Below are 16,764 nucleotides of genomic sequence, written 5' to 3'. Positions count from 1 at the left end.
ATAATGGTATCATTTTCAAAAACTTGTACTTTGAAAAGTGTTTTCAGAAATTTGCATTTTCAGGCTCCCAAAACGCTGTTGTTGTGTAAATGAACGGCCAAAATGCATAAGAGTTTTCCATTGTTAGTTGAAAATAATGTCATGTAACGGCCTCTTAAAACTAAAAAAAAAAAAAGTTCTGTTCTGTATTAATAATTAAAATTTGTACTGATAAAAAAAAATCTACTATATTTATCTATAATTCCTATTGCCATATTACTGCGCTTGACAGTCTGGCATGAAGAAAATCACTTTCTAAATTTCACCACTGTAAAATACAGTAGCATACACACAAAAACCTGAAGTGTCAATATGTCAGTAAAGTTACATGCGCACCTGTTCTTGTTCATGTTCTTCATCTTTTTGGTTGTTTATCACCAGAGAACATGGGGGTCTTCTCATAGATTTCACCTGCAATTCAGTAACATAAGCTATATAATACATGACCACTGCTTGAAAGTGGGGCCGTCTCGATTATGAAATTTCATTGGCAAACATTGTTGTTTCTGAACCTTTCGCCAAAACTTAATATTTGTATTCAACATATGAATAAAAACAAATATAATTTTGATTAGGAACAACCAATAAGAGACAAACAGAAAGACGTCAGATGTTCCACTACCTCCATGTTTCCTGGCATTGGCAGTGCATGACCTTTGAGTCTTCCAGCTAGCTGAGCCACTGACAGCTTGACTGGAGCTTCCTCCTGCAAACAGAGAAGCAGAGCCTCAGACAATTTGTTTTATTTAAAGGTGTTGCTGTTGGATGTTCTTTTCTGATGTACAGTATCCTCTCACTTTATTGACACAGGATCCCACAGGGCCTGTAGTGAAGCTCAGACCACCAAACACGAGCGAGGAAGCTTGCGGGGGGAAGCACACACCCTACTGCTCATTTTTCACATGGCCGTCTTTTTCAGCTCCATTACATAAGACAAGCATGATGCAATAATGGGCTCTAAATTCAGCATGTGCTTGTTTTTACTAGACATGTTTTCTTATTTAACAGCAAGTGGAAAATGAAAGGCCTTTCAAAACTAGGTGGTGGAGAGGCTGTCGATGTTTGGCAGAAAACACATTACCGCCCAGTTTCTGCGGTTTGCATTCTGTGTGTAGTTTCTGAAAGTACAGTTAGCTGTGATTTCTATTATTTAACTAGATTATTCTCAATATATAATCAGACTCATTATTTAATCAGAGTTATAATAATCCAAATGTGAGAAGTATAGTGGAAATTACGAGAAATAAAGTATCGACTGAGATACAAAGTTATAATTGTAAGATATACAGTAGACACAATTATGAGAAAAAAATGTTGCAACTGCAAGATATAAAGTTGCAATTATGAGAAAAGTTGTTATTGTGAGATATAAAGTCACAATTGTGAGAAATTGTCATATGTGGTTGCAGAGAACGCACAACACAGGAGATTCAGGGAAAAAGTATTTAACTAGATAAAAAAAATTAACCAAATCAAACCTTGAAGTTGGCTTGAGAAAGCCTGACCAGAATGTTTGAAAGAGTTTTAAAAACTTGAAGTTTGAAGGTTTTCAATTTTAGGTGGCTTGAAGCTTAAAATAATTTAAAGTTTGAATGTTTTGAAGGTCTATCAAAGACAGATAGATTGTGAAATATAAAGTCATAATTAGGAGATATAAAGTCGCAAGTATGACAAAAAAGTTGCAACTGTGAAAGACAGATACATTCTTAATTGAGAGGTATAAAGTCACAATTATAAGAAAAAAGTTGCAATTGTGAGATATAAATGTCAGAAAATGTGACATATATGTTTATAACACGGCTCCGCGGCTCCACGATCCCAATCAGACTTATGAAAGCTGCCTGAATCATAATCATGCACTGTTCGCTGTTGGCCAGAGGAGAACTGGCCCCCTGACTGAGCCTGGTGTCTCTCAAGGTTTTTTTCTCCATTTTACCACCCATTTACCACCTGATGTCACCTGTTGGAGTTTGGGTTCCTTGCCTTTGGCTTGCTTAGTTGGGGACACTTGACATTTGATATTCAACAATGTTTTGATCTGCCTGCATCGACATTGTATGCGAACTGAACTGAGCTGGATGATGACATTACTGTTTACTCCAGTGCTGATATAGGTAAATTAACTAAATTAATAACTATTGATTCTTACAATGGAATGAATCAATACTGAATTTACTTAAGCTGGACAATGACTTTAAGAGACAATTCTTTAAGAGCTGCTGTGCAGCCGAAATTATATACCAGTTATCACTGTAAAGCTGCTTTGACACAATCTGCATTGTAAAAAGCGTTATATAAATAAAGGTGACTTGACTTGACTCTGTGGAATACTTCATTCTGATTGGTATGTTATTCTAAAAACAGATGACACAGGCTCATCCGGGTAACTGAAATATGTAGCGCTATACGCTTGTTAGGAACGTTTTTTCCACGTGGAAGTTTTGCGTTTGGTGAGCACATAAAGTGTGTGCAAAGTGCACTGAATAAAATATTAAAATGCAGTCAAATCAATATTTTGTGTATAGTTAATTAATTATATCATCCGGTATCACGGACTCGCTCTCTCGTTTCATACAAACGTAGCTGCTGCCATTTTGCCACTATTGTTTTGTTCACTGTAATGGATTATAAGATAACAAACAGGTACGATTTTAAATCAGTTTCATCTCAGATCAATATCTCTTATTCCCATAATTATTTATGTAGCAAAATGCTGTGTAATGTGTGGTATGACTGTACCATATCTCTTAAATGTCCGTCTAGTTTGAACTTGCGGCGCTAGCAACTGCTCTCTCTGCGGAAGCTTTGCGTTAAAGAGCTAATAAAATATTTCGACTTAGGGTTAGATCAATATTTCATGTCTAATTATTTACTTAAGTGGCAAGTAGCCATGTAATAAGCGAGATAATACATCCAGCTGGTTGTTATCGCAGAATAAACCTCTTCAGGCTGATGCAAGACCTGATCACCCTGTTGGGGTTTATTCTGCGATAACAACCAGCTGGATGTACATTATCCCTTACATATATACAATCACAATTGTAAGATATTAAGCTGCAATTATGAGAAAAAAAAATCACAATTGTGAGATTTAAAGTTGCAACTACCTTTTTTTTTTTTACTTTTAGGTGGAAACAGGCATCGATACATAATACATAATTTTTTGTATTATATTTAGTACATTCTGGACACAGTTGTTGTTTGTGTCAAAGAACAAAGAGAGAAACACAGCTGACTAGCATCACACTTACTGCCTTGGGGAGTCTTATCTTTCTCATCACAAGGAATATATCAGTGTTTCATTGAAAAGTGAAGAACATTTTTATAAACGCATTAGTCATGGCTGCAGAGTATGCTTCAAAGCCTCAAATACAAGAGTAAGCACGTGTTCTTGGCAAGAACTAGTCTCACACTTGCCTTTTTCTCTCAATGTGCCTCTGCCAGGCTTTGCAAACAGTGTCTCCCACAACATTCTTCCCAAATCTCCCAAATATACACACTTTCCACATTTTAATAACACTCTTTATTTAACTAGCACATGGTGACCCCACTCACTGTGCTTCCTTCAGCCACAAAAACACACACTCTCACTTAATATCACACACTTTCTGAATACCAAGGCAAACATTTGTGCTTACACGCACAGAAAGAAGACGTGTTTCCCCCCAATCAACTTCCCTCCATTTCCTGCAGTGCCTTTTCTTCACCCATGATAAGCAGAATTCCCCTGAGACCACCCACCCCTTGACTCATTATTTTGGCGCCCATAATTGTTAACTCTTTCCTGTCCTTCGAAAACAAAGTCACTGTAAAAAGGGGAAACTTCACAACAAAGACAATAGGGTCAAGAATTTGTTGATTTTTTTTTTTTTTCTTAACCCACGCATGTTGATTTTAATGAAAACTTCAACTTACTTTCGTCACAGAATAGTAATTTTTTTAGTTTAATTTTTTTTTTTTTTTTTTTTAAAAGCCTAATTTTTATCTGAAATTCTTACTTTCTCACAATTGTGAGTTTATATCTGGCAATTGAAACTTTATAATTCACAATTGCAAGTTTATATCTCACAATTCTGAGAAAAAAGTCTGAATCGCGAGATATAAACTTGCAATTACAAGTTATAGTTATAATTGTGAGATAAAAAGTTACTGTGGTGGAAACAAGCATCCATAATTTCCATAAAGAACTGACGAACCCATAAGAAAATAAACATCACAGTGGAGATCTCTGGAATATGTCATCCATATTAATCTAAGTAAAAACAATTATCTCATTTATTTGTATTTGTTAAAAAAAAAAAAAAAACTTAAATGAGATGTGTGGCATAAGGAATGTACATGAACTTATTATAGTCGATTTTGTCAAAATATTCAGTTCCAATTAAAACAGTAGAATGCGTTGAACAAAACAAGACACAAAATGTTTGACAAGTAAATCAGTAAGCCCTAGATGATTTTAACCCTATGTTTGGATAAGTCTGTAGGATGGGTGGGAAAAATGCCTGGGGAAGCTCTATTTCAGGGTGCTGTGGCCTGAGAAATAAATCACAGACAGGTACTGTAGTATACTGTAGTATAGTACTGTAACTGTCACTTCTTATGGAAACATTCACTTTAGGCCTGCAGCTTTATTTTCTTATTAACATACAGACAATAAAGTGATTTCTGCCTTATAATACTGAGTTGTTGTTGTTGTTGTTGTTTTTAAATAATGGCCATAAAATTAAAAACCATTTTAACAGATAATTAGATATTTTATGAGGATGATTTACAAAAAAGAAAAGTTATCTTCTATAGATTAGCATATTTATGTCTGCCCTTATGAGAAAGAAGTACAAGTTACTTTCAGTTAAAACAGCTCAAACAGGCATTTTAGTCTGGGACTAGACTTTAGCCTTGTCTGTGAAACCGGGGGTTATTGTACTACTGACAAGAATTTATGGTAAACTAAAATATACTTTGTCATTTCATTTGAAACTTGTATGTCATGTATTTAAACATATTTGTAATTACATAATGAAGTTGCAATTTAATACATTTTCAATACATTCGCTTTAAATGTAATATTCAGTTCTGTTTGAGTTGTCCGGTGTCATCAGTTCATGGATGTGTTGTGTGCTGCTCTGTTCATGTCGATTATCCTGTGGATTTATTAAACATTGTCTAAATCTTTGTCTTCCACTCATACAACCACCCACGTGACAATTTGATTATAAAGAATATTTGAGACCATAGACTATATAGATCTGGCTTTGTGAGACTATAGTTTGAATTAGTCCCTTTTCTTTGCAGGACACATTTACATTACAGTACAGAATGGCTCTTTCGGCATTAATCTGAACATTGTATAAGCATTTGTTTCATGTGTCATGTACTGGAAAAGAGGGAACGTGTGTTAATGTCATATCCTTTTGATATTCCCCGCAAAAACGCCCCAAATCCTTCACATAAAATTAGTCCACAGGTTTTTATAGACAACCTATGTCAGGGAAGATCTTGTTTTTTACATTTTCTTACAAGCTGTTTACACATTGGCATATAAAAAGCAAACAATGTGCCATTCATCAAACTTTCGTAAATATACAAGCAAATTCAGAGCAATTTGCAAAGTAAAATGGACCTTTACGAAAACTCTCCTCCGGATTCACAAACATTTTGTATACAACGGATTTGGTAGTTAAATGTGTGTATATTAATGAATTCCAAACATTTGTAAATAGGGCGTGCATGCATGCTCATTCATAATTAGCATAATCCCCGCCCATGAGTTACAACTACAGAAATTACAACCCGATCTTACGGCCATTTGACGAGGTGGGTAATTCGTTTGAATTCGTATGACCTCACTCATACGAATTCATACGGTTTTTGCTAAATTGTACATATTTTACGAGCTGCCCAATTCGTATTAATTCGTATTAATGACCTACACCTAACCCCCACCCCTAGACCTACCTGTCACCCAAAATGTACGAATTAGCCACCTCGTAAAATATATACGAATTGGTTGTGAGATAGCGTTGGCAAATTACGTGTCCAGGAACGCTATGGAATCTTCTAGACTTCCTTCTCCGGTTTGGCTCTAGTATATTGCATAAGTTCAAAAGAGACTAATTGGCCATATGCCTAGCAATAAATATTCAATTATCATGTTTCCACCAAAGAATTTTTAGCCAGTTAAAAAATGCCTGGTGCTCTTCTGAAAACGGCCAGTTGGTGGCGCTTGAAAGTGCTTTGAGTTTTTCCAGTTTTATACTTTAGTTGTTATGATACAAAATATTACGGAGCCCCGCACATGACATGCAAGAAAAAAAATTTAATCATGCGCATGATTTACTAATACTTTCACTCGATTTACTAAATCATGCACATGATTTACTAACTGGTTGACTCGATTTACTAAATCGTGCGCACGATTAACTATTTTGTTCCCTCGATTTATAAATCATGCACATGATTTATAATTCGAGGGAACGAAATAGTAAATTGCGTGCGCACAATTTAGCCTACTAATTTTTTCCTGCATGTCATGACCGGTGCTCCGTAGAATATCCATGCCAGTAATGTGTTACTAGTTCATAACCAGCAATATTAACTTCTGATTAGTTAGTATAGTATTTGTCCCGCCCCTCCTCCACTGTGATTGGACGGCTGGGTAAAAGTTGAACAGTTAAAATAAATAAATAAATAAATAAATAAATAAAGACAGGGCAGATCAACTCGTGAAATATTATTATGGTACATAGTGCATCAAAATGAAGTGTCATCAGTTTGCCTAAATTAGAACACAGAAGGTTCAAATGTGTTACATACCATTTAGACGTGGTAGGGAGCAGGTGTAAATTTCTTTCATACCAAGTAACATTTTGAAAATACAAACATATTCGTGAATCCGAAAAATTTACGTCAGAGCAGCTTTACGAACAATTTACACAAAAATTTGCTCCGCTCGTGTTTTATAAATGAGGCCCATTGTATGAAATTTCTTACATATAGCCCTTTCAAATTAAAAATTCTTCATGAAGAAAGTGCACTTTTTAAAAGAGCACTTAAGTGTGTTAAGACACAGTCAGCATACATAGTCATGGTCAACATAGTACTGTCTTGAAGAACACTTAAGTGGCCTTTTATTTCATTAATATTATATTATCTGCAAGTACTTTTCCCATAGATGGATTCTTTAATGCACCAATATATAGACAGTTTACTAAAGAACCAGTAAAGTTTAATAAAGGTTTTCCTATGGTATCAAGACTTTTTTTTTAGTTCTAAGTTAACTTTTATTTTTGAGGGAGAACCACTAAGTTTCCCACAGGACTGCCCTACTTGAGCATATGTTTCTCTGACTGGCAAAACAAGCAACCAAATCACAGTCAAAAGAGGATCCAACACCAAAACCACTCCAGGGACAGCTGAATCTACTGCTCCAGAGCACCAGACACAACATCTGTCAGATTATCATCTTCCTTTGGAAGGGCGTAAATTAGCGCAAGAGGATACTACAGAAAAAACAAAATTGCATATGATTTTGTGAAATACCCAGACAATGCATTACAATTTACACTATAAACAGTGAATTATCATGATTTATTACAGCAATAAACCACTCCAGGCAATGCATTTTAGGTTTAGGTCTAGGTTTAACTGGTTAGCAAGGTTCAGTTAGCCAGCTGAGTAAGTTCTATTGAGATGAATGTGAATACTAAATGGACACTCTTCTCCAGGTTTTACAGACATGCTTGAAAAGTACCATGCTATTCTTTGACATAATCTTTGAGTACCATGTAAACACCATACTTACTATTGGATACCATGGTACCACCACAGTACTTTTTGTAAGGTCCCTAATCATGTGCTAGAAAATTTTACAGCTGACCTTTTGGTACACCTACTGTATAATGTCTTGCACAGTGGAGCGCTCTTAAAAAGATTCTTTGCCAAAGAGTGAACACTGTTTGTAGACACATGATGCACATAATGCCATTTTATTTAATTCATGGTTTCTAGACGCACATATCTGAGAGTTCAGCCAAGGTTCAAACCCACTGGGGTCATGAGGACATACACTATGTATGAGGTAAAAGGAAAAATATGGACCATATACACACAAAAAAAGGAAAAAATGGTGTTCAAATGAGGTAAAAAAAAAAAAAAGAGAGAGAGAATGGAGTTTAATTAATTTATAAGTAATCTGCTCTGATTCTCTCTGGTTGAGTGGTCTTGTGGTCTAATATTCAAATAATATGGTCATTCCATGTCTCGTTAATACGAGAACAGTCTCCCTCTCAGCCATTCCAGGAAAAAATAAGTATTTGAATTTTACATCATCGTAAGATTACACTTTTCCGCTGCTTTCGTCGGCCTTTAAGGCACACAGCTCGTGTTTTTACAAAGGCTCTCTGTGCGTTACATCATTCAAAGCAATGGGATAAACAGCTACCACATCATGAGGCCTGACAGGAGGGAACATTACAACATTGACAAGGTGTACAACAGGAATTAATACCAATGTTTGACAGCAAAGCTAAAAACATTGGCACATTTTTTAAAACTCAAAATACATAGATTGAGAAGGGGGACTGTGTACAGTGGGCAGAGGCCTGGAGGGCCTATAAGGGTCTTCCCTAGGGACCCTGGTCCTGGAACGAGATTTCTACTGGCCCTCCCATCACCCACAACTGACCCCTCACTCAGCACTCCAGAATTCGCAATAATGCAATGACCAGTGCAGGGAGCCCAGTTTACCTGGAAACACCATTCATTGTCAATACTGTGGATAATCCCTTTTTATACCCTAAACAGGCAATGTATCTCAGGAGATACAACTCATAAAATCCAAACTACATCAAATATTTCAAAAATTCCTTTTGATATGTTTTACTTAAGTCCAGATGATATAAAAAATGGCATGAAATAATTTTTTGCTGATTGTTTTCCGGTCTTGCCTGTTTAAGGGTTAAAGTACCCCTATTATTCTATTTAAAGGCTCATGATTTTGTTTTGGAGGTCTCGTGCAATAGGTTTACATGCATTCAAGGTCAAAAAACACTTTAATTTTCTCATAATAGATATTGCTGCAGCATCACCTCTTTTCTTACAGTGTCTAAAATGGCTCGATAAAGGATTCGGTCTCCCTAAACCCCTTCTTTCCGAGAGTAGACTCTGCTTTGGTTGGTCAGTTGGCCCAATCTGTTGTGATTGGTCTACTCTGCTCTGATTGGTCAGATGGCCCAGACTGTTGTGATTGGTCAACCACTTAAATCAACATCATGTTTTGGAAATTAAATGCCCTTTACAATCTCAGTTTCAGCTCCAGATCTTCCTCAGTGCTTGACACACAGTGATACGAACAGTAATGATGGTGTCGGTTTTACCGTATCAATTCGAGCGCAAGTCCTCATCCTTTTGAAGTGTTTCACAGAACAGAAAACAGCATCTTCTTGACAATGCAACAACACAAACCAAACTCTTCAAGGCCTAAGCTACAACCAGGGGCGTTTCCTCCGAGGAGGCAAGGGAGGCAGTGCCTCCTCAGAAAAAAAAAAAAAAAAAAAAATAGGATGAGAAATTAATCCATATTACATATAAAACAACACAATTATTACAAATTATGACATTAAAAAGAGCGCAAGTCACTTGTATTTCTAAAGGAACACTGCCCAACAGCGACACCCGCCAGCCTGGTCTCATTGTTAATACGTAGGTATTAATACGTAACTTTCAAGACACAAAACGTACATTTTTGTACGTTTAGAAAGGTGCTAAAACGTACAATATTGACGTAATTATGGCACTAAAACGTAAAAATACTTACGTTTTTACAGCGAAAAAAACGTAAAATATTTACGAATCTTATCATGTCTTAAAGATATATGTATAATTTCCCTTTTATCGTTTTGTAGATAAATGTAAGATCCCTAAACCCCATCCCGAACCTAAACCTACCCATTTTATACAGAATGTTAAAAGAATAAAACATAATGGGCAGAAATGTGTAGAAAAATGACAATTTTAGTAAAAATATAACATTAAAACTATATTTTGATACTTTAAACTACCTTCTTATATAAATAAAAGAATGACAGACAAACAAGCGTAATCACAATAATTTATTTATTTATTTATTTATTTTGCGAAAATGTCAAAAGTGGTACCAAAAGTAGTTCAAATGATGATGAGTTTCAGTCACAGTCCTCTCTGGCGGTAATAGTTTTTTATAGGGTACAGAGCAGAATTTAACTTATTAATCCATGAAAATATGATGAATCCGGCTTCTCTCCGTGAAGGCGCGACACTCATTTCAAATGTCAATCCACTGAAACACGGCATGTCGTAATCTGTGACGAAGGTGAGAACCAATGAGCGTTCGATATCAGTGCCGTAAACCATGTCGTAACACTTCTCGAAGGTGGCGCTACTTTTAAATTTGAATCATAACGAGCGCGAGCTTTGACTGATGGTCGCTGTTGCTGAGAATCAAAATGAAGATCGATGGATAAAGGGCTGAATTTGGATCTGTTCCTTACAAACATATGGATTTTAAAGATTGGGAGTACAGCGAACAAATAAAATTGATGTGATTTGTGAATTTATGTTGTGTTTTGGTGTATCTTATGGTTGTATTGTCAGTCACTGCATAGGAGAAAACGCCTTCTGTGTCGCACAGCAAACAAACAAAAAATATTACAAAATGGTTAAACAATTACAGAAAATGTATTCATAAGGTTTTAAATTGTAGTCTTGTTTAACATTATGTAATCCTCCAAAACGAGCAGCACAAGTCACGAACAGAAATGTTATTTCATATTAAGTAGATGAGTAAACTGCTTTCAATAAATTCGACTAAAAACAACATTAAATCATTAAAGCCACGATTTTAATATTAATACATGGGAATTCATATACATTCACACTTTACGTTACATGATTTACGTTTTTATTGCTGTTAATACGTAAGTATTTTTACGTTTTAGTCCTCTAAATACGTCAGTGTTGTACGTTTTTGTGTGTATGAAAACGTAAGTAAATGTACGTGTGGTAGAACCACAATTTACGTAAAAATACACACGTATTCTCGTGAGATCACGTTGCACCCGCAGGTAAAGTTACTGCGGGAGTCATGCCTTCCTTTCCATTCATAAAAAAACATTAGACCCCTATAGCGTGCGTTGGGTTTTGTGGGGGGTAATTGGGAATGAATGAGGGAAAGTCACGTGACAGGAGGCAATGTCTCCATCGCGCTATGATTGGATGTAATTGGTTATGACTGGATATGATTTTTTTGTGTGATAAATCCGCCTCTTGTTTACGTGCACGTTCTGCGCGTCAGTTTGAATGAACAAATTACGTCGTCAATGGGAAGATTAATTGAAAAGTAAGTAAACAGATCACCCAGTTAGATATTACCACTTTATGTCACGTCAAAATCTAACTTGAAATGGACTGAAAACATGATGACTGTGGGGGGGTTTAGTGCAATCAGCTTGGTGAAATTAAAAATACATCTTCGTGTCTGTGACAGACGGTGTTTACGGAGCATGACTGATGATCCAAAATAGCCTAAGTTGACTATTAAAAAGAAAAACATCAATACACAAATAAAATATATTGTTTAAATTGTTACAGCCTTTAGTTATTATTTTGGAATGAATGTAGAAATGCTTAAAATACTAACTTGATTAGATTGACTTGGTTTTGATAAATAGAACATTGATTACAATACATTGTTAATGTAAAATTACAAAATAGAATTGTATTTGGTTTATTTTTTTATTTTTTGATGTAATATAAAGTTCATTTAACAAGGATGATGTGTCAACGTTAAGAGTAATCACATGAATTTATATTTGATTCATAAAAAATTAAAAAATGTGCCTCCTCATTTCAGAACACCACTGCACGCCACTGGCTACATCCTACAGTGTTTGAGGGTCAAAGACCATGTTATGCTAATTTGTTACACATCTACGTTGGTTTGAGTAGGAAGTGAGACTGGAATTACTGATGACTCGTTTCAGGCAGTTCAGAATCGGTTCTTTCTTTTGAGAGACAATAACTCCATTTATCGTGTACAGTACTTAGTTCTTTGAAACTTTTCAGACTTTTTACATTTCAGAATTTTTACATCAAATAGGGCAGAATTCTGTCAATGTGGCAATTTGTGAGACCAACTTGAACACAAACTAAATCTGTGTCTGGAACTTTTTGCCCTCAAATTTTGCTGAATAATGATAAGTGTGACAACACCTTTAGGCAGTATCCTAACTGTCATTGACTTTCAAAAGCGATCGATCTGGATGTCTCTTTATAGACACACAAATAGCGCTCCACAAGGGAGACTCGAGTCACAACTGATTTTAGAGTTGGATGTTAGCATGTTGCTAAGCTAATGGCACACAGTCTCACAGATTTTTTTTTACAGTGTACAATTTACTTTTTTATTACCTGTTTCTTTAAACTTCTATCCACCTATATTTAAAGCAAATAACAGGTGCTCTTATAATAACTGCATTTGAGGCAGTGTAAACTCTGTAACTGCGGCAGCTTCCAATGTAATAATTTACTTAATATAATATGTGGCCCATATATTTGGCAAACCCAGCCAGCTTTATTTCATCTTCATTTACACTATGTTCTCTTTCCTTCTTCCACAACATGAAGATCTAACTGCACTCAAGCAGATGGGACTCTCCGTTCTCTAAGTGTAATGGCATGTGGGATTTTCCTCATCTTTCTCACATGGTCTCACTTTCTGCAGTGCTGTGACTCTGAGAAGCTCTTATTTTCTCTTTACATTAATCTACTAGCTTGCAGTTGTGCCGCATAAAGAGCTTTTCCTCATTTGAATGATTCTCCTTGTGTGTCCTCTTTTAGTCATCCTTCACTCTCTATCTTCCTCTCACTCATCTACAGTCTGTAAACTTTCCAGGCATTAAAAATGAACACACTGATGCTTTCAATGTACGCTAGTAGCACAAAACAAAAGTTTGGACACATCTTTTTGTTCATTATGGCTAATTTCTAGATTTTAGAATAGTAACAATGGAAGCACAAACAGAAGTCTGGAAATTACAAAATATGCATCTGTGATGCTTTTTAACCCTGTGATGCATGACTACAGGGGACAGAATCAAGATATCATGTTGTATCCTAGCTGCCTCAGTGTGCTGTGATTGGCCAAACATCTCAAGCATGTTTCATAAATGTAACGCCCCTTAGCATAATCGCAAGCTTTAGATTCTAAGACTCTTGTAAACACAAACAGTTGAAGTGTAACTTTAACAGCTCCAGGGTTTTCATGAAAACTACAGATTATGCTTCCGCATTTTTGTATCCCTGCCCACGTACAGTCGGATCCACAGAGGGTTATTAATAGAACAGTTATTGTAAGGGTAGGTTTAGCACTGAAAAATGTATCGTACTTTGTCTACTCTTTAAACAGTATTATGGTGAATGTGGAACACTATGGCAACATCTTTCTTACCTGTATGTGAGGGTGTTTTGCTTCGGGGGGAACTGATCTACAGTTTCTTTCAGTTTTTTTCTAAAACACTGTGTTTGTGGTCATCCATTTAAAAATGCTGACAACAAACACCAAGGAACAATACAAGTCGACACCATTTTGACTAAAAGTTTGCAAAGAAGTAGCAATCTAGGCACTATTTGACTCTGGCAAGCGTATCCATAGCAGACTGGTGGGAGTGACCTTGGACGCAACATGCCCAGTGCATTATGGCTGTTGAAGTTTTCCTACCTATTTGGCAAAAGGGAAGACAACAGCCTGTTTCTCTGTTTTCTCTAGTCAAGTACCAACGATTTCAATTTTTTTTATCGCTTATACTGTATAGGCAGCCAAGTTTTATTGAAAGCCCATTCTGCCAGCGAAATACCCCTAATAATGTCATCGGTTTTACTGTATCAGTTTGAAAACAAACATCTCCACAACATGGTGGCAACACTACAATTAATTGAAGCCTCGCATATTTCACATTGTGTTGTTGTAAACGTTTGCAGAAGTAATGTCTGGAATTCGATTGATGTGTTTATACCATGTTTAATGGAAACATAACTGAATTTATTTAATTTTGCATGCGTGGTGCGTGAATCACCAGCAGGCACCAAAAATGTAGTAAGATTTGCGTGAAGCGCTCTAATCGACATACATTGGCCTATAAGCATGGTAATGAGAGAAAATCAAGAGATTTAAACTCTGGACCTTCATGAATTTTGGACCAAGCTAGTTTTATCTGATAAAATGTGATAATGATGGCTGATATTAGAAAAAAAACCTGGCTTTCTGATATCCAAACAGATTACATAAATCATTAAGAGCATGATGAAATGAAAACAATAGCCTATCTGTTAACAATAGGAAATAGGCATTTTCGATTGAAGAAAATGTTAAGTGAAGTTAGACTTCCCATGGCGCTTTGAAGTATAAAATTGTCAAACTGAAAAGGTTCCAGATGCCTAAATAATATAAAATACTTAATTCCTGTGTATCCTATGCAAAACAATGAATTATGTTAAGTATTAATCAATTGCAGTAATCAACTTTGCATGTGTGGGTTATAAGTAAGCTACCACAAAATAAATAAATAAATAAATAAAAATATTCAAACCAAATCTACGCCCTTGTAAATATACTATGTTATTTAAATATTCATGATAGGGATAACAGTATTGAAGAATTTGTTTGACATTTGCTGGCTGCTCTTTTTCTGTTCTATCTCAAGTTTTTTTGGACATACAGTACATAGGTAAATCTGTTTACGAAACTAATTCCAGTCCTTTAAGCAAAAGCCTTTAGAGAGGTTTTTAGGATCATGATGAGAAACATTAAGATTTGTGGGTACAAAACCTTTTGACTGGTAGTGCAGACATGTACTTTCTGTGGAAAAGCATACCTCCTCCTTTCACATCCCTTTTAAGATGAACACCAAGAGAAGAGTTGAATGCTCTTTGATTACACTTGCAGAAGTAACAACCCAACCGCCACATGCCACGTGAGGAACTTTAATGCTTGTGCCTAAGAGGAAAATCAAAGCGCTTGCTTTTCTCACAGACAGAGGAAGATATTCTGCAGTCGGCTCTTCCTTCCTCACTTTGTGGTAATTTGGGGTTAAAACAGTCTGAGCAGTCATTTTACCAGCACGTGCCTGTTAGTGTATCTGCGGTAGCTAACTTCAGCCACTGTGGACTAGCTGATATTTAAGGAGGACATCTGGGTCAAAATTAAATGATTATAGTACCAGGGCTAATCTAAAGACACAAACTTTCATGAATTTCCTAGCAAAAAACATACAAAAACATTAATTTATTAACAAGCTTTTGCTAAATACCAGGAGGGTGACGTCAGAATGGGTTTTATAAATTTAAGCAACAACCCTTTAACTGTCCATAACTAAAGAGTAAAACAATTAAGGCAAGACTTTATAATAACTTTCAGTATTGAAATTAACATTATTGCAACCAGGCTTGACAAGTCATTCAAGTACATTCATGCAGTTTGAAATGTCATAATAATATATAGGCTACTATTTAGACATTTACATATGATTATTATTATTATTACTACTACTATTCATAATAGTCTTGTTAGAAAGTTAAACTTTAACAAGTTAAATTCTTTAAATGTCAATACAAACACATGTGACAGTCATTTAATTTAATTTCTCACTGTTATCAAGTCAACCGGATTACCAGAACTACATGGATTCATACAAAAATATATAATATAGGCTATTAGTATTCATATTCCTGTATGTCTTGCGCAGTTTTTCATTTGACTATTCAGTCGAATCTGAAAAGATTTCTTTTTCAGTACCCAGGGGCAAAACGTAATAGATACATAAAACAAAATCATACCTCCATCCTCAAGCACGTTTATCCGCGTTGATCTTCTGTATCCAAGCGGAGTGTGGAGATGCGTCTCTCTGTTCTCCAGTCTGACAGCAGCTTCACTTCACTTTCTGTTTCTTTAGTCAGCAACACTCAGATCTGCGAACACATCAAAAACGCAAACGACAAAGGAAGAGAAACTGTGTGTGGCGTTGAGAGCGCAAATGAACTGCGCAACAAATCTGCGTCTGATCGCGATCACCCTTTTCTCAGTAGCCTAATATCAAACTGAAAGACGAACAGTTATGAGTCATGATGACCAACTATGACAAACGCCCTGGCTGTGTACAAATTACAAAACCTAGTGCGCTGCCTATCGACCTAATCGGTATTTTGTCCATTTTAACTTATGGTTTGAATATTTGTGCATGTGGAGCATCAGGCGTGTTAATTGAAGTAAGAGTTTTTATGCGTTATATGCGATATAGGCGGAGCGTGTGTAAGGCTGGCCAAGGCTGCCTTCCCCTGGCCACAGACTTTTGAGTTTATTGTGAAATTGTCTTACTAAAACCACTGCCTGCTCATGCTTTTGATTGCCTTGAGGGAAAAGCTGCTCATAACTGCTGGTCTAGGATCAGTAGGATCTCCGTAATAATAGCATATTTGTACAACTGATTTGGTGTTGGCGCTTTTGAGAGCGTCAAATGTTTCTGTGTTTTGCAGCGTTGGGCAATGTAGCCAATCACAAACATATCAGTTAATTTCTTGAATGTAATAGCCAATTCTGTCACCACTTTCAAGGTCCAGAAGGGTACTAAATACATCGTTAAAATAGTCCACATGACTGCAGTGGTTCAACCTTAATTTTATGAAGCGATGAGAATA

At 36.0% G+C, this 16,764-nt stretch overlaps 1 protein-coding gene across 2 annotated transcripts in view; it reads right to left on the bottom strand.

The window, feature by feature from the left end:
- zgc:153184 (uncharacterized protein LOC751652 homolog) overlaps positions 1 to 16,316 on the bottom strand; it is a 41,658-nt gene extending 25,342 nt beyond the window's left edge. The window contains exons 1-3 of one of the 2 annotated variants that reach the window (XR_007925257.1): positions 15,907 to 16,310; positions 662 to 745; positions 376 to 450 (exon numbers count right to left, since the gene is read on the bottom strand). Coding sequence is in view for 1 of the 2 variants with exons in the window: in XM_051863926.1 (XP_051719886.1) it covers positions 376 to 450; positions 662 to 745; positions 15,907 to 15,912 (165 nt within the window). In the remaining variant the exon portion in view is untranslated. Of the gene's footprint in view, positions 1 to 375; positions 451 to 661; positions 746 to 15,906 lie in introns of both variants that reach the window. The other variant, XM_051863926.1, reaches the window with a different exon arrangement.
- Between the last annotated feature and the right edge of the window lie 448 nt (positions 16,317 to 16,764).

The sequence above is a fragment of the Ctenopharyngodon idella genome, chromosome 15 (genome assembly GCF_019924925.1).
Source record: "Ctenopharyngodon idella isolate HZGC_01 chromosome 15, HZGC01, whole genome shotgun sequence".
Taxonomy (NCBI): Eukaryota; Metazoa; Chordata; class Actinopteri; order Cypriniformes; family Xenocyprididae; genus Ctenopharyngodon; species Ctenopharyngodon idella.
The sequence above is the reverse complement of the archived record's forward strand: the minus strand, read 5'-3'. Positions and strand labels throughout refer to the sequence as shown.